The sequence below is a fragment of the Arachis hypogaea genome, chromosome 3 (assembly GCF_003086295.3).
Source record: "Arachis hypogaea cultivar Tifrunner chromosome 3, arahy.Tifrunner.gnm2.J5K5, whole genome shotgun sequence".
In the NCBI taxonomy this organism is placed as follows: Eukaryota; Viridiplantae; Streptophyta; class Magnoliopsida; order Fabales; family Fabaceae; genus Arachis; species Arachis hypogaea.
Window position 1 is genome coordinate 131,200,172 of NC_092038.1, and position 26,113 is coordinate 131,226,284.

Here is a 26,113-nt window from a genome sequence, read left to right on the forward strand (position 1 = left end):
CTGCAGCCTGCGACACAGGTTTTGCCTTTGTACGGGTTCCAATGTATTATTGTCAAGTACAATGAGTTTGCAACTAAAGTTTTGATTGAGTGACTAAAAAGATACTCTCTCTTAATACATTGCACTCGGTTTAAATTTTAAAGATGATCAAGTAATAAATAAAATTCTTAGATGTGAGTGTGTAATGTGGGTAAATATTTAATTAATTTTGATGATTGATTTTAGTATATACTCAGTATATTTTATCTATTTATATATCCATTAAGACCTACAACTTTTTAGTGTTTGAAATAGTTAATTTACGCCAACGAATTATAACTCAGATGACATAGTCTCTCTATACTCACTTAGGAGGTTATAGGTTCGAATCTTTCTATCTTTGGTAAATTATTTAGCCAACGAACTATAACTCAAATGGCATAGTCTCCTTATATTCACCTAAGAAGTTGCGGTTCGAATTTCTCTATTTTTGATTTAAGAAAAAAAAGAAATAGTTAATCTACGTTTTGATAACATTTTTAATATTATTATATATTATGCGTGGAATGGAAGTGCTTTAACGTATTTGAGTTTGTTTCAGTTTGCTACACACATTTGATTGAGATGGATAGATATAGAAAGAACAACAATAGTGTTTCATTTTCTGTACTGAATGAATGTACTTTGCCGAAAGTGGCATGCATTCAGCCTCAGCTTACAGCTTTAAATGAATGTGGTGGTGCATGGTGCATGGTGCAAAACCAATTGTGATTTGTGTCACCAGAAATATATGAGTGATAGTGACTGCTCACCTATAAATATGCAATTGCATTTCCGGATCATGTTTTCTTAGCCCTACACCCTATAACTCTCTGACTACTTCCATAGGATACCTCTAAGATTCTCATCATATTACATTCTCATTGCCAAAACTCAAATCAAGCCTGCTTAAATTTTAAATGAATGTAATTTAATAGCGGAAGGCCGTAGCAGATAAGTATTACTTAAAAAGAATAAACACATTTCGAACGTAATATTTATTTTTTTTATTAATAAAAAATTATCTATCAATCCAGCCAAAGGGTGGAGCGTGCCGTTAGGTATATCTTATGTTATAAATATAGTTCTTATAATAGAGTAGTAATGTATTCATACGTCACATTTCAATATCAAAATAAACACCAAATTAATTCTTATCTATTATTTTGAAAAGCAATGGTTTTGACGGAAAAAAAAAGGTGACAAAATATGCCATCAACATTCTTTAACTAAGGAAATCTATTCTTGTGCAACTGGAGCTGGTTATGGTACTATTTTCAAACAGCAGTTGAAGAATTTCAAAGTCAAACTAACTATTTTGTATGCAAAATAATGCCATGATTATGTCTGTATTCAAAAGTAGCTATAGGTTGAAGCTACCGATCATTTGACAAATTATATAAGTATAAGACTTTAGGTACTCACATCTCAACACTCATGCCATAAAATCAAAATGTAAGCATTGATAAAGGTTGAAATTATGGGATATGTTCCACGCTCTAGCAATAATAGCGATTAATTTCTTTTGACAATAAAACCAAAATGTTCCACTTGGTAGAAATTCACAAGTCCAAATCAAATGGCATTTTTCCGATTGTGCTTGTCAATTTCAATTTTATAATATAAATTAATGTTGTTCTTGGGCCTGTGAGCGACCACATTACCTAATTATTTGGCTGATCTAAAGTCTAAAAAGCAAAATATAATGTAGCCAATAATAGTATAGTGTATAGTTCCCTATTCTAACTTGTACAATGTTTCCCTTAGACCAATTCAAGAGTCATTGGCAGAGCCAGAGCAGCATTATTATTCTTATCATATCAATATAACAACTCACCATTCAAAATTTCAAATTTAACCTTATAATGCAACACAATACGTACACCTCTACCAAACAACATTTTACTATGAAGGTATATCATAATAACTGTTAAGTAATATACAAAATCCTAATTGGAATTTTCAACCCTTGGTTCTGATAATGGTAATGGAGCCTCTACCCTGGGTGTGAATCCTAGTAAGTGCTGTAACAACTTTTCCTGAAATGCCATAACCACTACGAGCTGAAATGCATGCATATGGATGAGTGCTTGATAAGTTAGCAACAGGATGTGGAATTGGCTTTGATGGACTCATTAGCATTTGGTTGTTTATGTCTTTCAGTGATGTTTCCCCTTCTATTCCTCCTGCCTTTACTAGCTCAAATGGATATGCTATTTTCTTCCAATGACCCTCTTTGATGGATACATATCACATGAAACAAAAAATAATAAGGGTAACAAGATTAGACCACTAAGACTTAACTAATAGGTTGCAAACCAAAGCAAGAAAGAAAGTTTGCACTAGTGTGAAAGGTTTGGTACTTGAATTTGAAGCTGAAGCATTATTTGCATCTGATTCTCTAGGTGAAAGGCTCCTGTGAGCAGGCTCATTTTGTAAAGATGCTGGTGATGATGATGGCAGGTTCCTATTGCTGAATTCTTTACTCTCTTTGTGGAAATTACCTGCAGTGTTTCATGGATAAGTATATGTTTCAATTACAATTACAATGACTAATACCAAAGTTCATACCATGAAGGATTTGTGGTGTTGTGGATGAACAAAATGTTGGAAATAGATCTTCCTCATCAACCAAATAATGGTCCATCATCTGTCATAATTGAATGAATTAGAGAATGGAGAAAACAACAAAGGCATGCATATATCACTAAATAAGTTATAACCTTTTGGTTTTGGGAGTAGGATGGTAAATTGTTGTGGTTGAACCAAATTCCCCAGCCTGCAATAGCATCTTCAAGGTACCCACTTGATGTATCTGATGAAAACCATGAATCAGCTTCAGCTGCACCAAACAACAACATAACAAGCAAAATTGACATCACAAATTAGAAAAGAAACATGTATCATCATTTATGTAATTATGTCATACCAAGAGAGAGATCTGAGTGAGTTACTCCAATGTCCAATTCCATGGAATTGAGGGCAATGCAGTGACAAGTCACAAGTGACAAGTGAGAACAGAGCACAGGAAATTAATATGTGGTATATAATATATAAGTACTAATAAGTAGCGAATGCAGGTTAGTGTAAAACATTCATATATGTGAACAAAAAGACTACTGTGTTACACTTTAAGCTTTAAGGAAATTAAATTATTGTAATGGGTCCACTTTTATAGCTCTGAAAATACCCACCTACCTAACCTTAACATTAGTCAATGCAAATCAACATAATAAATGGACCACACGAAATAAAGTTTAATTTTTTCGATCACGCAATGTGCTACAATTTTAATTAATTGATTAATTAGTTTTTGGTCTGGATTACATGATACGGATGAAGCTAGGCCTTTTAATTATTAATTCACAAAAAAATGAAGACAAGCTTTTTGGTCTCCTTCTCTAAATTATTCAGCTTTATGTATGGTGGATGCTAGAACAAGAGAAACAGTGAAACATGATGATAAGACTAAAAAAAGGTACTATCTTAACTTGATCTCAAGGCAACTTTGATGGCAGCATCTTCCTTCTTTAATTCTTTGTCTACTTCATTCCATGTGTTGAATAAACAAACACATGAAGAAGCACCCTATGGATATATATGTGCCTTCTTTCTTTTCCCTTTTTTCTTTTCCTAAATTTAACTTATCTTCTTTTTTTTTTTGGAAATAAAAGGGAAAAAAAAAGATCTTTTATCCAAATTGAAAACAAGTTAAGCCCCACGCATAAAGCTTGAATTAACAATATTACTAAAGTTATAAATTGTTATTGAGAATAATACATATTTACTGAATGCCAGCCAACAAAAAAAATATATATTAAAAAGAAAGTATTAAATCATATAAGAAGTTCTTTATTTTGATATAACATCTTTTTTTTTTGTGAAGAATAAGATTCAATATTATAGCTGCTATGTACAGATCTTTTTCTTTGTTATAAAGATCCAAGGCATGCATTGATTGCAGTTTTCTTTTAATTCCTGTTTTTGAAAGACAATAAGGGTTCAGTAAAAAATAAAATAAAGACAAGCCAAGGAAAGAAATGCATGTTACGTTAGTCACCAAATTCTTTGTTTTTTGTGTAGCTCTCATCATTTTAGCTTATTGTTTTCTTTGATATTTTTGCTTTATTTATTAGTTTAATTTTATAATTTAAGTGGGTAAGGTAGGTGGTTATACTGTTTAGTATTTACTAGTGTAAGAGTAGATCAGAAATGGTGGTTGATTTGCAGTAATATAAATGTATGGGAAATGTGAAAAGAGGAAAAAGTAAAAGAAAAAGAAAAAGAAAAGTAGAGAAAATTAAATGAAACCTGGACTCATTAGACACCGCAAAAAGGAACAAAAGAAATTTGCAATAGGAAATATATACTTGATTTTCCTTTTTCTCATCATTCTTTAAATTATCACAAATTTGTATGAACATGAAAATATGGGCAACTCAAGGGAAAAATTACATAACCCTTGTGTTTACAATATATAGTCAAAATTAAAGTTAATTTTGTAATTGCATCATTGTTTATGCTGGTGCACCAAGCCGTACATCCTTAAAATTTATACTACTACTAGTCTACTACCCCCAAAACTAATAAGTAGAAAGTTTTTTCTTTCTTGGGGTTTTGTGTTAGGCTTTTCTTTAAGGGTTTTTGGTCATAGAAGTTTATATGTTTAGAAAAATATAGGGACCAAAATATTTAAGTCCGAGCAAACGAACAACTAATCTGGGCCCTTACACCAACTTCGTGGGCTTATTTTGATGGTACTGAGCTTATAATTAGTAATACTATTCAAGCCCATCTCCAAATAAATCCCCTCCAGATGTATTCTGCAAAAACATAAGGCCCAACAACAAGTTCTTTGAGACTATGATACTAAAATTCAGAGATATTCATGAAGAATTTTGCTACAAACTTTACAAAAAAAGTATCAAACTATCAGGTCTTAGATCTTCTCTTAAGAGGAGTATAGATTGGTCTTGAATCCATAGAAGGAAAAACAATCTCTTTGCAGAAGACGGCACAACAGGAGTTTAAGGCAGACTGTTTGAATCTAGTTGGAAAAGTGATCACCAACAAAGAGCTTGCTTTCAAAACCATAAAAAATATTCTGATTGGAGTCTGGGGAAATCCTGAAGGTATGTCAATTTCTGAAGTAGACAAAAACAAAGTGTTAGTCAGTTTCAAGAACAAGACGAAAGGGTTACAAATATTAAAAGGAGGGCCTTGGAATGTTAGAAGCCATATTCTAAACTTACAAATGTGGATGCATGAGATTCCATATCTGAGGTTAGACATGATTTTTTGGAAATCTGGGTCCAAATACATGGTCTTCCCCAAGAGTTCATTAATGTGGAATTAGCAAAGGAGATTGGGAATAAAATAGGTGTGGTTGTAGAGGCTGAAGACCCAATGGTGGGAGATACTCTAGAAAGATTTTTTCTTAGAGTTAAAGTAGCAATACCAGTTTCAAGACCCATACCCACTGGTTTTTATTTGAACAGGGACAGACTACCAAAGACATGGATACAGTTTAAGTATGAAAGAATCCTGGAGAGTTATTGTCTGAACTGTGGTATTATTGGTCATAACAAGAAGGAGTGCAAAATTCCAACAACAATGTCAATCTGGAACCCAAATGAACCAAGGTATTCAGCTGGTTTAGGAGTGGCACAAGCAAGAGCATTGAAGCCAAAAGAATATAGGGTAAGTAGGGAAGAGAGTAGCTCAGGGCAGAAGAGGGAGGTGGCGCGTGAAGAACATGATTGGAGAAAGGGAGGTGAGTCAACACAGGAGACTGCAGGGAGTAAAGCTGACAGTGCACAGGAAAAAGAATGGGGAATAGAAGAGGAAAGTATAGCCGAAGCTCCTAGAAGAACTGACAAAGATGATCATAGAGATGTGGAAAAGGGGAAGAATACCCTAGAAGATCTGCTTGTCAGAGAAACTGAAATAGAAGGAGTGGAGAGAGATGCTAGGGATTGGGTAAAGGAGAATAAAAATGTTAAGGACAGTAAAAGGATCTATGAGAAGGGCAAAGAAATGGGTGGGCCAAGTGTGTTGAGAGAGGAATCTGCAATTAAGGGTAGATGGGCTGACTTCTGTCAAAGGCCCAATGAAAATATTTATCCCTTTAGAATTGGGCCACAAGGAAAAGATAATAATCTCACTATTGGACAACCACTTGAAATGCTCAATAATAAAGAATTGGAACAAGATAACAAGCAGATATATACAGCAGCTGATGGGAGTATTTATTACGTTGAACTTGTAAATGAAGAGGATGAATTAGAGCCCAACAATAGCAAAGCATTAGTAGTGGCTACAGAATATGAAATGGAACTTGTACAAGGTATGGAGAAAAAGCTGAAATTAAAAAGGAAAAGGGAGGACGAGCAACAAGTGCTGATGGGAAATATGGTTGGAGAGAAAGCTTCCCTACAAGTTTGGAAAGCTGGCAAAAGAAGCAAGAAATCATCAGGACCAGCTGGAGTAATGCCAATAGAGGAAGACCAGCAGAACAAAGAAGAGATCATAGAAGACTCAATAGCTGAGGAGGCGGGCCTAAACATGCCCCCAAATCAGCTATGAATATCATAAGCTGGAACTGTCGCGGGGTAGCAGCCCCTGCGACAGTTTATGAATTGCACAAAATGTGCAAGCAAATCAAGCCAGCTTTAGTTTTTCTTATTGAAACAAGAGCGAAAGAAAAATCTATTATGAAATTAAAGAAAAAACTACATTTTGAGAATATTTTTTGTATAGAACTCCGGGGTTTGTCTGGAGGGCTATGTCTCTTTTGGAATAATATATATAACGTTGATGTTTACTTTTGGTGTGATAGCTACATAAAGGCCCATATTGTGGATAGAAAAGGAAATGCATGGGTATGTAATTTTATTTATGGCAATCCTAATTTTGGCAGGAGGAGAGAACAATGGAAGGAAATCACAGCAACCAATTATAACAAGGTTGAACCTCAACTCTTTATAGGCGATTTTAATGACGTTTTGTCTCAGGAGGAGAAGATAGGTTTACACCCAAAGCCACACAGCCAAGTAAGAGAGTTCAGAAGCTTTGTCGATTCTAACTTTCTAATGGATTTAGATCTCAAAGGGGGTAGATTTACTTGGTTTAGTAATCCAAGAAATGGGTTTGTAACTAGAGAAAGGATTGATAGGGCATTAGTTAATTGGGAATGGAGACTTTTGTTTGAGAATGCTTCCCTTACAACTATGCCTGCTATAAGCTCGGATCATAGCCCACTAATCTTGAACCTAAAAACGGTGTTTAGGATAAGAAAGAGCTTTAAATTTGAGGCATTTTGGGCTGACAAGGAGGAATGTGAAAAAGTTGTTAAGAAGGGATGGGGGAAAGAGGTCTCACAGAGCTGCGAATGGACAAGGATAACAAGGAGGATGAATAATTGCAAGGAAGAATTGAAAAAGTGGAGTAAATCTACATTTAAACGGGCAGATAAGGAAATAAATAGGTTGAAAGAAGAGATGAAAAAGTTACAAGATTCAAATTTCACTGAAGAGAAGCAGAATCAGGTACATGTTTTAAAGGAGAAAATAACAGCATTATGGAAGCAAGAGGAAAAATTTTGGGGCCAGAGATCCAGATTGAAGTGGTTGAAGTGGGGCGATAAGAACACATCCTTCTTTCATGCAACAACCATCCAGAGAAGAGAGAGAAACCGCATTGAAAGATTGAAAAATGAAGCAGGCTATTGGTTGGAGGAAAGGGAAGAAATAATGAGGCACATTGAAGAGCATTTTGAAGCATTGTTCACTTCGACTACAAGACAAAGGTATGACAACACCCTAAGTAAGATTCCAGTGAGGGTCACGGAAGAAATGAACAGAGATTTGATTTCTGAGGTATCAGACGATGAGATAAGGAATGCAGTTTTCAGCATGGGGAGTCTCAAAGCCCCAGGGTCAGATGGCTTAAACGGGTTATTCTATCAAAAATATTGGGAGGTAATCAAGAAGGAGGTATGTGAGGTTGTCAAATAATTTTTCAGAAGCGGATTACTGCCGGAATATATTAGTGAAACCACAGTGGTCTTGATCCCGAAAATTAAAAATCCAGAAGGACTTAACCAGCTAAGACCTATTAGTTGTTGTAATTTCATATATAAGATTATATCAAAGATTTTAGTGGTAAGGCTGAAAGGGCTAATGGAGAACATAATTTCACCAATTCAAAGTGCATTTGTAGGAGGGAGATTGATACAAGATAACGTGGTGATCGTACAAGAGATATATCATAGCCTGAACAGAAAGGGAAGAAGAGGATCCAATAACATGGCAATCAAGTTAGACATGAATAAAGCGTATGATAGATTAGAATGGGATTTTCTTGAGAATATTAAAGAAGTTTGGATTTAATGAAAGATGGGTGGAATTAGTGATGAAATGTGTGAGAAGTGCTAATTACAGATTTAAGGTCAATGGCGAGTTGTCCAAAAAAATCAAGCCGCAAAGAGGCCTAAGACAGGGTGATCCTTTATCTCCCTACCTATTCATTTTGGCAGCCGAAGTTTTTACTATTTTGATGCAGGAAGCACAGAATGAAGGCAACATCTCTGGATTAAAGATTGCTCCTACAACCCCTACAATTACTCATCTCTTGTTCGCAGACGACTGTATTGTTTTTGCAGAAGCTAAAGAGGAAGAAGCATATCAAATTATTTCAGTGCTAAATGAATACACAGAGGCGTCTGGACAGAGGATAAATCTGAATAAGTCGGGTATCACCTTTGGGAGTCATGTATCAATTCAGAAAAGGGTTGACATTGAGGAGATACTAGGCATGGCATCATGGGAGACACCAGGAAAGTACCTTGGTCTTCCATCTACTTGGGGAAGATCTCAAACCAAAGCTCTAGCATGGATTGAAGAGAAAATAATGCATAAATTAGAAGGATGGAAGGAGAAGCTATTAAATCAAGCGGGTAAGGAAACTCTAATTAAAGCGGTTATTCAAGCAGTACCAACATACGCTATGAACGTCATAAAGTTTCCAAAACAATTTTGCAGAAGAATATGCGCTAAGGTGGCACAATTCTGGTGGGCAGCATCAGGAAGAGACCGAGGTATCCATTGGAAAAAGTGGGAATCCATTACTAAGGGTAAGTTGGATGGGGGGTTGGGATTCAAGGACTTGGAATCACAAAACACCGCCTTTCTTGCAAAGCAAGCTTGGAGAGCCGTCAAAAATCCAAATTTGATTTGGGTCCAAATTCTAAGATCGATATACTTCCCAGAAGGTAATTTCTGGACAGCGAAAAAAAGGAAAAGGAGCTTCATGGGTCTGGAGAAGTATTTTGCATGAAAGAGAGCTTCTTAGAGCAAGAGGCAAGTGGAGCATAGGAGATGGGTCAAAAGTCTGCATTTGGAAGGACAATTGGATTGCCGGAAAGAACAAGGCTCTGAATGCAGAAAGTAGTGATGAGACCAAAGTTAGTGAGCTGATTAAGGAGGGAGAGGGATGGAATGAAAGGAAAATTGTAGGAATGTTTCCCCTCGAGATCAGCAGAGCAATTTTAAAGACCCCAATTAGTGTCGTAAACAAAAATAGATTGCTTGTATTGGCCATGGAAAGAGGATGGGAGCTACACAGTCAGAACAGGTTATCATGTGGCTAAAACGGCAAGTCAAGAATTGAACCAAGAAAATCCGTCAACAAGTGAAGATAGAAGAGACCTATGGAAAGAAATATGGAAAATGGATGTCCCACCAAAAATCAGAATGCTGCTATGGAGAGCAAGCCAGGATATATTGCTAGTAGGTCACAATCTGTATAAGAGAAAGATAATACAAAATCCAATTTGTCAAGTTTGTTCTAAAGAAATGGAAACAGTGGAACACGCTTTCTTGCTATGCGATTGGGTAAGAGCTACATGGTTTGGAGCTGAATGTCAAAGTATTCCAACTAGAGAGACAGTCACATCTATTGGGAATTGGTTATTGGAAAATATAAGAAAAATTAGAGCTGCAGGAGGTGAAGAACAAGAGAAGAGAATCAGTAATTTTGGGTTCTTGATGTGGGAAATATGGAAGACCAGAAACGACAAACTTTTTCAACATCTAGAAATAAATCCAATGTGGACAATTAAAAAGGCAAATATTATGAAAAATCTTTACTGGAAACTAAAAGAAAAACAAGCAAGAACGATGATCAGAGAAAAAGAGAACAGAACAAACCTGGTAAGATAGAGACCTCCTCCAAATGGCTGGCTGAAGGCAAACGTCGATGCAGCATTCAGGAAAGAAAAGGGTTCTGGTGCAATATCTATGGTAGTCAGGGATAACAGAGGAAGAATTGTATTAGGCTTCACAGGAAAAATTCAAGCAAATTCAAGCATCGCAGCAGAAGCAACAGCAATTAGACAAGCCATAAACATAGTTAATAATCTCCAGATGGGAAAGACTCTAATAGAATCTGATAATTTGAAACTCATACAAGCAATTAAATCAAAGGGTTCAATAGGGGAAATTTCATCAATTCTTCAAGACATTAATATGCTAATGGAACAATTACCGGAAAAGGGATTAACTTGGACTCCTAGAAACGGGAATCTCCTCGCCCATGAAATAGCCAAGGCAGCAGAAATAGGGACATTGCACCATAATTGGAGCACTCAACCACCTGCAAACATCCACAGAATCATCAGAAACGAAATTCAATTTGATTAAAATTTGAGGATCAACAAAGAACTAAACTTTAATAAAAGAGGAACAACGTGCCATACAATTGAGGACCAAAATGGATGCATCGGGGATTCTGGTAATCAAGCTATTCCAGGTCTGAATCAGCAGCAGTTGCCGTCTCCTCAGCAGCAGCAGCAGCGTTTCCTTGCTTCCTCGAGACCGGCGTATCGACGCTGCGAAGTAGAAGGCATGGTATCCATGCAACCTTTGGTTGAAGGCGGCGGTGGCAATTTATACCAGGTTGGACAGGTTCCAAGAGCTAGGAGGTGATTCCGTCCAGGAGAAAATTGAGCATGAAGCTGTCGCTGAGTTAAGTAGGAGGAAGGCAGCTGAGGAGGAACAAAGACGCTGAAAAGAAGAGGAGGAGCTGAATTTTGAAACAACAGGGAGCGGAGAAGGATCTTGTTGACTTGAATTCCATCTAAAGGGCCTTAGCGGCATGTTTAACACCGCAACTCGGCGTGGCTTACGGCAAAAAACCGGGCTGTTCTGGTCGGTAATGGGGAGAGAACCTATCAACTCTTCACCGGCTGCGAAGGCGTTAGCGACTCCTCTCACTCTCAGTTTCTGTTGGTTGATTTCTTGGTTTTGAAAACACCCTCTCAAAGCAAAGGCGTTCTACTGTGGAGTTCAGCCGGGTTTGGGCATGGAGCTGTTTTTGGTCTGGGCCTCTTACGGCCTGGATACCGGACCAAAAAAAAAAAGAAAGAGGAGTATAGAGAACTGACTCGTCTCTCACGATGGAGAGAACTCTCACTCACTAGGAGAGCTCCTCCGAACACCAGATTCTGGAATTTTTTCAATTATAAAATAAAAAAAATTTATTATTTTTTCAAACATAATTTGTAGACTTTAATTTTTGGAATACATTTGGATCCCCCCCCCCCCCGGAACTCTATAAAAATTGGCAAAGTTTGCCTAATCCCGGCGAACTCCCTTTTAAGTTTTTTGAATTTCGCGTTTTTAATCTATTATCATCATCTCCAAATAGTATATAGATCTACAAACAGTATATAAGAATACACAAAAATACACGGACAACAAACATGACTTCTTTAAGAATTTTTTTAATTATAAAAATTCTTGAAGAAGCCATGCTTGTTGTTCGTGTATTTTTATGTATTCTTATATATTGTTTGTATATTTATATACTATTTGGAGATGATGATAATGGATTAAAAAACGAGGAATTCAAAAAACTTAAAAGGGAGTTCGTCGGGTTAGGCGAACTTGCCAATTTTTATAGAGTTCGGCGGAGTCCGATGAATTTGTTTAAATGGCAAAAAAATCGTATTTAAAAAATTAAAGTACACAAATTATGTTTGAGAAAATAATAATTTTTTTATTTTATAATTGAAAAAAGCTTCCTGAAACCTTGACTTCAATCTTTTCTTATCCGAACCATCTTTTTTTCAAATCTTTGTACCTTAACCAAATTCAAACACCTTACCGCAACATCTACTTCCTACATCATTTCATCTCCAACCATTACACTGTCATTCTCTTTAACCCCTTTATAGCCACAGCTTCACATCTGTTTGTGCTACAAGCTTGTATGGGCAGTAAACACTCATATCGGCTAGTCCTTTCTTTTTCAACTTAATACTTTCCCTCATCCAGCATTTAGAGTGCCGATCATCCTTGGTATCTTCCTCTGCCTTGATAGACACCACATTGTCTTTACCTATCATGTTAAAACAATCAATATTATATATATTATCGCGCTAGCCAATATAGATATAAGTAACTATATGGTCCGGATACATATTAACTAACCTTAAATCCCATATATCCCTATACTCTAAGCTAAACTCTCCTTTTCCTAAACTATCTCTTATCATGGCTAGACCAAATATGGGCACCGAACCCATAGAAGGCACCACCATCACCCTGAACCTGCAACCCAGTCCTGACTTCAAGCCAAATTGCTTCATTTTGATTGGCCGAATCATTACAGACAAAAAACTCAAGTTTAGAACTATCAAAAACTTTATACTTGACATGTGGGGCAATCTTAAATATGTTTCAATATCCAAAGTGAAAAAAAAAACAAAGTGCTTATAAGCTTTAAGGACAGCAAACTAGGGATGAGATTCCTTAGAAATGACCCATGAAATGTAAGAGAGAATATGATGAACCTTTAGAGATGGTTGTACAGTGAATCTATTCTTGATGTAAGACATGACTATATGGAGTTCTGGATCCAAGTTCATGGCATATCAGTTGAGCTTCTTAATAAAGAAACGGCAAAAATAATTGGAGAACTCATTAGAATAGTAGAAGAAGTGGAGAATTCTATGAAAGATGGAACCCTTAAAGAAACTATCTACACTGCAGAGCTGCCATCAACATTACTCAATCACTCCAAATAGGATTTTGGCTCAACAGGGACAATAAATCCAAGACCTGGATCAACTTCAAGTACGAGAGGCTTTAAGACTGCTTTTGCCTCAAATGTAGTATCATAGGACATGAAAAGAAGTACTGCAGCAAACCAACAGCCATGACATGTTGGGATCCGTCAAAACCTAGATACACCAAAGAGCTAGCGACAGAAAGAGCGAGATCGCTGAACATACGAGAATAGAAAGAAAAATTGGGAGCAACATCTCAAGGAAAAGTTATTCCAAAGATAAAGGTGTCATCCGGAGAAGTTAGAATGGAAGAAAAGGAGAAAGTTAGCGGCAAAGAGATGGAAGAAATTAGGGAAGTAAGTCCATTGCCATAAGGAATAGGCTCAGAAGATCGAGAAATGTATATCCTTAACCTTCTGGAAGCAACCTTACAAAGCATAAAAGAAACAAAAGAATAGAGAGCTGATAAGATAAAATAAGTCATGATAAAGGAGAAAGGAGGAAGAGTTGAAAAGAAATAATAAAAGGAGTCTCTTTTATTACTGGGCCTTCTAACTGGAATAGGCCCAATGACACTCCCACTAATAAAGCAAACAAAACAAAAGAGCAAGCCCATCAGGAACTCATCAATCTTCAAGAAGCAAACAAAAAGGGCTCAACCAAAGTACACCCATATGGACCACAAGCAATTCCAGCCACTGCCTTAGGAGATCACAAGTCACTATTGGCTCCCCAAGAAAGAAATAATCAAGTTGAATATTTGGAAACCCACAGCCAAGGCCCATGAAGACAGGGCTCAGAGGATGAATAAAAAAGGATAGGCATGGACATGAAATGGACTATGAGAAATGAACCAAAGAAGCAGATAAGTGTTGACAACCACAAGGAAAAATATTCCTACAAGAACGAAAAAAGGGCATATTTATTATGTTGAGTTGGCATCAGAGGATGAAAAAGAGAAGTCAAATTCAAGCAATCAAGTCAACAATAATCTGAAGATTTGGGAATAAGTCTTGAGCATAGGGATGCAGTACAACCTAAAAATCAAAAGGAAGCGAGAGGAGAGAAGGCAGGAATACGGAAAAAGCCAACTGGGATGAGGATCAAATTTTAAGGAACAGCAAAAGAATCAAGAACCTGTTAATTCAAGAAGGAGACAACAGGAAAGTGGCAGAACAAGGAACAACAATTACGGCTGAGGAGGCAGGCCTAATCATGCCCCACCCTCAGCCATGATTATCCTAAGTTGGAACTGTCGCGGTGTGACGTCAACTGTGACAGCTTCCGAGTTAAACAATCTATGCGTTAAGCACAAGCTAGCGATAGTATACCTTATGAAAACTAGAGCTAAGGAGGAGAAAATTAGAAAAATAGCTAGGAAGCTGCAGTTTAGAAATGGTTTTTGTGTAGAACCCTAGGTATATCCAGTAGTCTATGTTTGTTATGGAATGAAAAAGTTGCTATTTCAGTTTACTCTTGGTGTTAGAACTTTATCTTCACCGATATTAGAAGTAATAATGACCCTGATTGAAAATGTTGCTTTGTTTATGAAAATTCAATTTTCAAGAATAGAAGAAGAATTTGGCAAGCTTTAGGTGATTCAACAGATATGGTAGGCGAGCCAAGTTGTTTTATCGGTGACTTTAATCACGTCCTAAGTCAAGAAGAAAAAGTTGGCAAGCACCCAAAATTGCTAATTCAACTAGACAAGTTCAAAGAGTGGGTGAACAAGAATAACCTCATGGACATGGATTTGAAAGGAAGCAAGTTCACTTGGTTTAGCAACCCAAGAGACGGTGTGGTAACGAGAGAAAGGATTGATCAAGCGTTGGTTAACTGGGAGTGGAGATAATTGTTCAGTCATGCTAATCTCACAACTCTCCCAGCCATATCTTTGGATCATTGCCCTCTTCTCCTTAACACTAGGCCGACCCAAAAAATTCCAAGACTCTTCATATATGAAGCCTACTGGGATGACAAAGAGGAATGCAAAAAAGTGATCAAGAAAGGATGGACCAGATGCAATGGCAATGCATATGACTGGAATAGCTTAATCAGCAAAACAAGAAATTCCATCAAGACCTTTAAAGAGTGGAATAGAACAAGCTTTAGAAGGGTAGACAAGGAAATCGCAAGGTGGCAAGTCAAGATTCAATCCCTACAAAACTTTTCTCACTCTCCCAACCAGCAAGAACAATTAAAAAAAGCAAAAGAAAAAATCAAGGAGCTATAGAGGCAAGAAGAAAAATATTAGACGCAAAGGGCTAAAGTTAAATGGTTCAAGTGGGGTGATCGCAATACGACTTTTTACCATGCTTCTACTATACAAAGAAGGGATAGGAACCGTATTGACAAGCTGTGAAACAATAAAGGAAATTGGGTGCACAAAAAAAAAAGATATTCTGAGGCTTATAGAACTACACTATTCGAGGTTATTCACATCTAAAGGAAGTACTAGTCGGCCTGATTGTTTTAAAAGTATTCCCAAGAGAGTGACCGAGACGATGAACAGTGATTTGTTGAAGGAAGTAACAAAAGAAGAGATAAAACAAGCAGCCTTCAGTATGGATGGATCCAGAGCTCCTGGGCCAGATGGTCTAAGCGGCCAATTTTACCAGAAGCACAAGAACACTATCCAAAATGATGTTTGTGTAGTGGTTAAAACTGTTTTCAAAGAGGGTCATATCCCAAAGGAGATAAATGAAACTCAAATAGTGCTCATTCCTAAAGTTAAACAAGTGAAAACACTGAATCATCTAAGGCCTATAAGCTGCTACAACTATGTGTACAAAATCATCTCAAAGGTTATGGTGGTTAGGCTCTGAGTCATCATGGACAAGATTGTTTTTCCAATTCAGAGTGCCTTCGTTAGAGGAAGAATGATTCAAGACAACATTATCATTGTACAAGAAACTCTTCACAGGATCACCAGTACAGGAAAAGAAGCATCTCAGGATTTAAGCATTAAGCTGGATATGAATAAAGCGTACGAAAGAATGGAATGGAGCCTTATTGAAGAGGTGCTCAAGGCCTTCGGTTTTCACCATGATTGGGTCAAGCTCACCATGGAGTGTATCAAAAGTGTGATATATAAGTTCAAAGTTAATGAAATTCTATTCAGTGAAATAATCCCTCAGAGAGGACTCATACAGGGAGATTCTTTTTCACCTCATCTCTTTATCATTGTTGCTGAAGTGTTTACTATTCTTATGGATAAAGCGAGAAGTAGTAATCTAATATCCAAGGTGAAGTTAGCCCTGGGTGCTCCTATCATCACCCACTTATTATTTGTTGATTATTACATCATATTTTCAGGGCCGAAGGAGGAGGAAGTATACCAGCTGGTCCAAGTCCTCAATGAATATACCTCAGCATTCGGGCAAATGATCAACTTGGAGAAATCAGGGATCATCTTTGAAAATCAGATTCTGATTCAAATCAGAGTCAACATAGAGGACATTTTCAATATTCCAGCTTGGGACAAACCAAAAAAGTACTTGGGACTACTAGCACAGTGAAAAAGATAAAAAAAGGCGTTAGACTGAATAATAAAAAAAGTGGATGGAAAAATTGAAGGGTCGAAGGAGAGACTATTGAATCAGGCAGAAAAAGAGGTGCTCATAAAGGCAGTCATTCAAGCAATCCCATCGTACGCCATGAGTATATTAAAGTTCCCTAATGACTTCTATAACAAGTTAAATGCGAAAGTGGCTAAATGTTGGTGGAGGAGTCAAGGAAAAGAAAGAGGAGTTCATTGGAAGGCTTGGACAAAGTTATGCATAAGCAAAATACAGGAAGGCTTAGGTTTCAAGGATTTTCAACATCAAAACACGGCTCAGCTGGCCAAGCAAGCTTGGAGAATTTTAAAAAATATGGATGCCATTTGGATGAGAATTTGCAAAGCCTTGTACTATCCTAACTGTGAATTTTGGGAAGCCTGAAAGAGCAAAATCGTCAACTCAGAATTTTCACAAAAATAGTTCTGTTGCAAGTATAGTTCCAAGTCACTGAGTAATGCTCAAGTCAAAGTTTAGATTGATATTCAAATTACAAAACATAAACCGAGAGTAATTAAATCTCGGGTCGTTCTCCCTCGGGATGCAATTGAAGTGTCACGCTTTCGTTTGTGGAGGCAAAAAGGAGTTTTAAAATCAAAGAACGAAAGATTAAAAGAACTAAGAAATAACAGAACTAATGAATGATCAAAATTGGAATCAATGCAATTAAAAAAGGAAATAAGGTCAAAACTAGTGAAAATGCAAGATATGTAATAAAGAGCCTTAACTTGGGAGTGAGAATCCAAGGAATCCTATCATCGCCATAACCACAACTATGGTAATTATGATGAGTCAATCTCGCTTAGTTAACTCCTAACATCGAGGAGTAGGTTAAGCAAGCATAATTGACCTTGATCCATAAGTCCTAGCTAACTTACCAAATTAATTGGTAAAAAGCTAGCTTCAATGGAAACAAGAGTCAATTAACTACCCAAGAATTACCACTAAATGTCAGACATCATGACTTTAGTATCCTAGGAATTCATCCTAAGCCAAGGTGTGAAAATTTACTCAAAATTACCAAGTGGCATTTTCACAAACACTTGGTGGGCATAAAACCAAAACATAGAAAATTGTAAAGGAAAATAGAAAACTATAACTAGCTATTCACAATGTCAACTATAAATAAGCAATCAAGCATATATAAAGCATAAAACATGAAATTCATCAATCAAAACTTCAAGAACTCAAAATTGCAAATATTAACAAAGTACTTGAACCAAAGAGAAAATGAAAACAAGATGATGTAATTAAAGAGGAAATTGAGAGTACTTACAATAAAAGAAGCAAAATCCAAGATCAAGCTTGCTATAAAATGCTACAATCAAAATCCTAGGAGAGAATTTGCTATCTACACTACTCCTACTCCTAAGGATGCTTTCTAACTAATAAAAAACTAAGAAAAACCTAATAATCACTAATAATGAGCTCTCCTTTCATATGTGTTGATATCCTTTTCATTTAGCACTCCTATTCAGCATCAAGCCTTCTGAAATTGGGCCCAAAGCTCCCAAAAATTGCGGATCACGTGTTTTATTAATGAATTCACGTACAGGGACCTGTGCGTACGCACAGATGTGTGTATACGCACACTTTGTTGAATGTTCACCTGTGCGTACGCACGCTTGCTTGTGCGTACGCACACTTGACTGTGTGTATTTTTTCTTGTTTTCTTCATGTGTTCTCCTTTGTATATGCCTTCTTCCACTTTTGCTTAGCCAATCTTGCCTAATTGATCTGAAATCACTCACAAAATACATCATGGCATCGAATGGCATAAAAGTTTAATTAAAATCACTAATTTAAGTACAAAAACGCATGTTTTCACATTTAAGATTGATTTAGGGATCAAACACAAAAGTATGCTATTTTAGTGATTAAGTGTGAGGTTATATGATGAAATCTATCCAGGTCAAGTCAAAATATCTCATCAAATATGGACTCATCAAAGCCTAACCCCATTAGAGAGGATCATGGATATGGAATAGCATTCTTCATGGAGGGAATTGCTAAAGAGTAAAGCCAAATGGAGCATAGGACAAGGAAGAAGAATCAAGGCATGGAGGGATAAATAGATACATGACACAAATAAAGCGCTCGACAAGGGCAACAATAAAGATCTAAGAGTGGGGTATTTGATCTTAAATACAAGAGAATGGGACGTACCAAAGATTCAGAATAGCTTTTTCCTAGTCATTGCAGAAAAAATCATTAGAATTTCTATCAGCAGAATAGAAAAATAGGACAACCTAGTTTGTCCGTATAGATAAGATGGCGAATACACTGTCAAAACAGGATATCACATAGCAAAAAAAGAGGAAGAGAAAAAATCCCCAAAAGACAGGCCTTCAACAAGCACAATTATAGAAGATCTTTGGCAAGGAATTTGGAGCATGAGAGTACCCCCAAAAATAAAAATGTTCCTTTGGCGGACAACCCACGATATCCTCCCGGTTAAAGCCAATTTGTTAATTAAAAAGGTAACTAATTGTAACCTATGTCCTGTTTGTTTTCAGGAGGAAGAGACAATGGAACATGCTTTACTTCTTTGCGATTGGACGAGAACGGTATGGTTTGGCTCGCAAGTGCAATGTACACCATCAAAGGAAAGTGTCAGCTTGGTCAGGGTGTGGTTACAAAAGATGTTCAAAGAATGCAATCAAGGAAACAAAACTGAAGTAAGTCAGACTTAGAGATAGAAATAGAAATCTTAGGGGAGGGACAACAGCAAATATCAAAACTAGCTCTAGCATCATAGCAGAAGCAACAGCCATCAGAGAAGCAATTATCCTAATAGAAAATTTCAACATCGAAAATGTAATTATTGAATCTGATTGCCTATAATTAATTCAAGCACTCAAAAAATGGAGATACCTTGTGGGAAGCAGAATCAATAATCTAGAACATAAAATCCATCCAGGAAAGACTCATAAACTATGGACTTTCCTGGATTCCTCGACAGGGAAATGTGCTAGCTGTAATGACCCCGATTTTCGAGTATGCGAGATTTTTTCTGAAGGTATGGATTTCTCTGGAAGATCAGTAGAGGGAACACCTCTGATATATCATTAAGCATCTCAATCCTCATTGTCATTATGTCATTTTTAATCTAGAACCTCTTTTAGGGCAAGCTCAACAACGCAATCACGAAGAACCTAGTTTTTGAACCGTATCTGTTAGGAGTTTCGATTATGGTTTCCATAAATCGTCTCAGTTTGATGAACCAGACTCGATACATGAGAGAAAAGAGATAATAGTATAATATTATCATTATATTAGTACTAGAAGCTTCTTGAATGATATTATAAGGTTACATGGTCTGTTTTAGTTAAAAACAGGAAATCGGTTTTAACCGGGTTCACAGTTTACTAGTGCAGCTTAGCACCAGCACTCTCTGATGACTTTAGCAATGCTAAGGCCTCATCATACATGTTCTATTCTCATAATAAATATGTTACTAGTGTTATTTATACTAGTAGCTCAGAAAATATTTTTTAGAGATATTTTTACAAGTGTTTCGATACATATAATTTTAGTAGTTATACACTTGAGATATTTTAATATTATTTTAACCCACTTCCAAGCCAACCAATCATAACTTACCCTACACCTCCAAGACATTACAAGGCTGGTCATTTACTCCCTTTGGCAGAAAATGAGAAGAGAGAAAAGAGAGAAACTTTCATGACACTTTAATCTTCAAAGCTTGATTTCTGATGAACTAAAACTCAAATCAAAATTCCAATCCGACCAAAATGATCCTCTCTTCTTTCTCTACATAACCATATGACTTATCAAGGCTGGAAATAAGGTTAGATGGCTGTCCCTTTCCCCTTTGAATTCGGTTTTCAAGGAAGCATGCTTAAAACATGTGTTTTCTTGATGTTCTTCCTTAGATCTCTTGCTTAGCTTGACTTGAGGGCCATGAAACGTTAATTTCCAGCAATTCTAAGGTGAGAAATCCCTTCCTAACATGCTGAGTGAGATTCGATCAGTTGAGAATTTGTGGATTTAAAGTTGTTCTTGATGTGTTTTAGGAGGAAAAAAGTGCTTTAAGAACACTTCAAAGAGTAACCGAATTTGGAGCAGCAAATCAAGGTAGGGTTTGGTAAAATTAATCTTGATTAATTGTGTTTGAGTTGTGTGATTATGATATGGTTTGTTTATGCTTGAAATTGATTGTTTATATGAGTGATTTTTGTTGAAATTTTGGTGAAAATTTGATGAAATTTGATGAAATTCAAGCTATGAACTTGTGTTCTTGTGGCTACTGGAAAAATGAACCCCAACCCTTAAATTGGGGTTGAATTTGTGTTAAAATCAAGTGGAAATATAGGGTTTTGGTGGCTGCAATTTTATTTTGAATTATGGTAAAAATCGGTTGCCGAAAAGATTGAAAAACGGGTAAAAATAAAGAAAGAATCTGAAAAATATATGAAGAACAGAAGATCACTTTGAGTGTGATGAACAACATTGAAGAACACCTTTAGATCTTAAAAAGGGCCAGGCTGTAATTATTTTGGTGTTTGAGGGGTTTTTTGGTAATTTCTAAAAGTTATGGTAGTTAAAGTAGAAATATCAAAAGTTACGGGTGGTAAAAAGTGAATTTTAAAGATTAAAAGTTAAAAAGGGATAATTTTCGAAAATTTAATGATAAAATAATAAATAATAATAAAATATTAAATAATAATATTTAATTAAAAATAATATTTTAATAAAAATAATAAAATAATGCGAAAAATGTAGTTTTTCGTAAAAGTTTTAGAAAGACAATTTTAAGCTCAAAATCTCATAATTACCTTCATAAAATACTTAGGGAGTGGTAATAACATGTTAGTGAGGTAAAGATAAAGAAAAGACACAAAAGCTAAAGAAGAAATAAAATCAAAGAAAATGTTTGTAAAATTTTAATGATAGAAAAATAGATAGAGGTTAGTGAACGAACTAGGGCAACATAGTTAGTCTTTGAGTTGTGACTAGGGTTAGGTATTATATGAAAAGTTAAATTGTTTCAGTATAGACTTAATGAACCTATACTTGGGACAGGCTAACTATTCATATCGAAATTTACATAAGCTTTAAATACATACGTTAAGCATATAAATCAGAGCAGAGTAGAGAAATATAGAAAACAGAGTAACCAGAGTAAAGTAAAGAGATAAAGAAAAAAAAAGTAATATAGATACAGAGGAAAGAATAATCGGAGAAAAGAGAAACCAGAACAAAATAAAGAGATATAAAGAGAAGAGTAATATATATATATATATATATATATATATATATATATATATATATATTAGTTTCTTGATGCAACCCAGAGCTTTTGTAGGAAAACTAAGTTACTTATATATATATTCCTGTAGTAAGGAGAGGCTATCCCAAATGAGCGGCTATTATTATATACACATTTATTTAGGAATGGATTATATATATATATATATATATATAATAGTAAGCAGAGGCTATCCCAAATGAGCGGCTATTATTATATACACATTTATTTAGGAACGGAAAATCGTATCCGGGAAATGGTGGATTACTCGTGACCGGATAAATGTCGGGATTGCAGGCAACCAATCGACACATGAGCTCATGGCCTGTACTAGGACTAGACATGCATCATTCTTGTCTGCGCATCATTCTCTGTTGCATTCCTTTTTGTGTGTGATCTATTTCTTTATGTTTGTCTGCTTGTATGCTATATCTGTGTTTTATTTTCTTGTATTCTTCTGTTTGTGTTATGCTTTTTATTTTCTCTACTTTCTCTATCTAACTTTATCTTCTGTTTACTGCTTCGCTATATTCTATTATTCATCTGCTAATCGACACCGAATAAATGAACGTTACTAATAACCCCGACCCTACTAAGAACTCCCCAGTTCTTGCCCCTTTCTCTCTCTTCCCCCTTCAGATGGAAACGGGCATGATATTCTATGAAGTCGAAAGACCTATACATTTACGAAGATCCAGTGTACTATGGTTACTACATTTTGAGTGCGGAGCCTCGTATGAGACGTTACGCGTTACGAAACTTTCCCTTCGAAGATCCATTGTATAGCCCGCTTTTTGATCCTGACGCTCCTTACGAATTTTCCTTATCCTGACTACACTCTAACGCTCCTGGACATCCTTTTTCCGATGATCACGGACATCTTGTACCAGCTCAACCCTTGAATGAGGCGGCACTTGAGCCTATCATTCGTGACGAGGCCGAGATAGCTGGAGGGTACGTACCTGTGATTCCACCAGAGAGGGATTTTTCTCCTGAGCCGATTCCTGACTTTTCACAGCCTGATGAGCCGGCACTATCGGATGACGGGGTAGCTCCTATATACGCGAACGAACTTGTGCTCCCGAATGGTTTTATATATAGCGACAGCTGTGCTTCTGGTGGGTCTTAGGGTATAGCTGTAGTTGCGGATGAGGAGGAGGAGGATCCTGAGATAGAAATAGAGCAGGATAAGGAGATGGGCGAGCCTCATGACGATCTTTTGAACGGCCACGTGTAGATATAGTCGGACAGTAGTAGGAGCATTCTTTTGATGACACACTAGTCTGACATTGTCTGTTAATTAGTCTCTCACTTGTGTTAGTACACCCGAGAGCTAGGAGCTGTAGAGTGGTTAAGCTAGCATGGGCGCCAGCTTAGCGGCTTTTTGTATTGGACATGCCCTGGGTGTCGTGTATGTACTAGCTATGTAGGTTTGACGAGGATGTAAACTGACTTGATCTTTTGTGAACGATACATGTTTTGTTATAGTGTACATGATGTGTATTATCAGTTGTGTTCTATATTTTTTTATGCTTCCTTTTTATTTCTCTCAGTGTATGCTTGTTTATTTTACGTTATCATCCGCAACGATATAAAAAAAAGTTACTCGTAAAATTGGCAATGTTCTAACAAGGAATAGGCTCATATATTAAGTAATAGTTAATAATTATGAAAGACAAGTTGTTAACCTTTGGCTTCTTGTATGACGATGGCATATTGGGAGTTGGGTCGTTACACTGGCACATACATTGGCATCTCTGAAATCACAAGATCAACTAGCCAACCACTAGTCATCTTGTCCATCCAAGCAAATTACAGAATTAATCAGAAAGGAGAAGCTGGTTTTACCTTTTCTTTCTGAAAGCCGTCGCATATGACTCACTTAGCAAGGGAACAGCATCATCACTTCACTGAACCAGGTTCCTGGAGTAACCCATTATTAAAGAATCATTAGAAACCATTGAAGCTGCTCAAATTTAACCAATTCTTCTTCAAGACTTCAACGTCGTGTTTGTCTAAGCATGTTAGTATTTTGGTTGCTGGCTCAGGCTCAGACCGTCTATTCTGTCTTGCCTTGCTTTCCCGTTCTGACCGCTGTGCTCCTCCAGCATCGAAGTCGTCTTCCGTGTTGGCATCTTATGTTGGGCATGATATTCACAAACTAAGAACAAGGAATTTCAATGCCTTGCTAACTTCAATGAAGGAAAGAGAGATTTAATTGGAGTTAAAGTAGGTTGTGGGTTGTGGGTTCATTATTTCTGGACTTAGGTTTGGTTCGGGTCTATTTTTTTTTAGCTGGACACGTAAAAAAAAACTATCATCAGTATTTAAAAAAATTTGGGATCAATTTATAAATTAAAAAAAGTGAGTTAAATCTCAATTTGACCTCTGAAATTTGGCCTGATACTCAAAATGACCCCCACAATTTCGTTGGCCCCAATTAGAATCCTCAAATTTACAATTGTGGCTCCAACTTGCCCCTGCGATCATCTCCGTCACCGAAATACTGATCTAGCGCAATTGCATGACATGGTGGACACTACTTAAACGACAGTGCATTGGTTTCGCGCGCAAACCCTTTGGAAACTACGTAGTGTAAAAGTTTCCTTGATGTTTTGCAACTTATGATTGTCGTAGTGGAAAGAAAGAGAGTTTTAACCCACAAAAAATTGAAATGACGTGGTTTCCAAAGGGTTTGGGCGCGAAACTAATGCGCCGTCGTTTAAGTAGTATCCACCGTGTCATGCAATTGCATCAAATCAGCATTCTGGTGACGGAGATGATTGCAGGGGCAAGTTGGAGCCACAGTTACAAATTTGGGAGTTCTAATTGGGGCCAACAAAATTGTGGGGGTTATTCTAAGTATTGGACTAAATTTCAGGGACCAAATTAAGATTTAACTCAAAAAAAATCAAATAATTTTTTTACGAATTTCAGGAATGAATATATAATTTTTTTTTCAAAAATTGTAACACTTCTAGATGGTAGATGCTGGCCACATAGGAGGTCCTACATGAAGTGTGGGATCCAAACATTACAAGGTACGATCATTGAAAAGTGAAAACAACGCCTAATGCCAAAACTTACTACTGCAACCATCACCAAACTGTGGGACACATCCCTTATTACTTTCTCCACTCTTCTCAAGGTGCAAGCAAGTGCTTCCCAACCAAGGTGCTTCAAAACATCTATGCATGTGGATCAGAGAATGCGAGTAAGACCGAGTCAATTATGGATTGGTAGGTTTTATGGATGTAGGTGTGAGTCACAATGAGACTTCAGATTCAGAAGCAACGTAACCATATAATATTTTCAATGCCCTATTTGGTAAAGAATAGCGATCCAAAATCTTCGGCTATATAGGACATGTCATAATAATGATATCGACAGCTAGAAAAATTGTTTGTTTGTTTGTTTTGACTCTTCCAATGAGTTTTTTTTAATCTATGATCATGGATCATTAGTATAATTAATTACAATAATTATCATATTGCATTGTATATGTTTTGGAACATAAGTTGCTTGTATTGCACATCAATCCTCCACTTTTTGTTCAACTAAACCATCTTTAACGTCTCTCTGGCTAGATCGATAAACTTTTTCAGTAGAGTTTTTTGGTTCTCATCAACTTGTTTCCATAAAATTTGTCAACACATACGCAGTGTTGAAGCTTTCCTCAATGTGCTTCACTTAAATAACTTTCCGCACTATCGTAAAATAACATATCCTTATTTATCAAGAATACATCATTGTCATTCTCCTACGAAGGGAATATATGGGAAAATAGAAAAGTTAACGGGAAAATCACCCCGCAAAAAGGTAAAGGGAAAAATATCAACTAAAAGAATAACTCCGTTTTCGTGGATGCAACCTTGTAAACTAAAGAGGAACTTTTCTTTCCCTGGTAAAGCCCTTTATTCCTTTTTATTGCTTATTTATTTTAATTTAATTTAGGAATCAGGAAAGCAAATTTATGGAAGAATGATGTATTTAAGGGAGTATTATATATATATATATAGTAGAATCAACTTCACGTGGAAGTTAGCTAGTAATGTCAATGATATAATAATATTCACAAGGTTTATTAGGTTTTGTTGTGATATTATTCATTCTCCTCTTCATAATTGACCTGATGATTATAATGTTGTTGCGCAAATTATTCGCCATGTGATGAATATGAAATAAGCATTCCTAATT

The 26,113-nt window shown here is 36.4% G+C and overlaps 2 protein-coding genes and 2 long non-coding RNA genes across 4 annotated transcripts; 2 read left to right on the forward strand and 2 right to left on the reverse strand.

Moving 5' to 3' along the window:
- Positions 1–1,781: 1,781 nt before the first annotated feature.
- Positions 1,782–3,106, reverse strand: LOC112791676 (uncharacterized). The gene is made up of 5 exons (XM_025834597.2): positions 2,948–3,106; positions 2,742–2,860; positions 2,590–2,668; positions 2,382–2,522; positions 1,782–2,252 (listed from the first exon to the last, which is right to left on the reverse strand). Exons 1-5 carry the CDS (start codon positions 2,988–2,990, stop codon positions 1,981–1,983), a joined length of 654 nt encoding a protein of 217 aa, XP_025690382.1. The 5' UTR covers positions 2,991–3,106; the 3' UTR covers positions 1,782–1,980.
- A 261-nt stretch (positions 3,107–3,367) lies between these two features.
- LOC140183886 (uncharacterized) lies at positions 3,368–17,090 on the forward strand. Its single transcript, XR_011880375.1, has 2 exons — positions 3,368–3,496; positions 16,403–17,090. It is a non-coding gene; the product is annotated as an uncharacterized lncRNA (long non-coding RNA).
- On the reverse strand, positions 4,447–10,898 carry LOC114927530 (uncharacterized). Its single transcript, XR_003818024.2, has 4 exons — positions 10,775–10,898; positions 10,564–10,671; positions 10,227–10,314; positions 4,447–5,162 (listed from the first exon to the last, which is right to left on the reverse strand). It is a non-coding gene; the product is annotated as an uncharacterized lncRNA (long non-coding RNA).
- Positions 6,584–11,441, forward strand: LOC140183885 (uncharacterized). The gene has a single exon (XM_072233545.1). The coding sequence runs from the start codon at positions 6,600–6,602 to the stop codon at positions 8,031–8,033; it is 1,434 nt and encodes a 477-aa protein (XP_072089646.1). The 5' UTR covers positions 6,584–6,599; the 3' UTR covers positions 8,034–11,441.
- Positions 17,091–26,113: the final 9,023 nt, after the last annotated feature.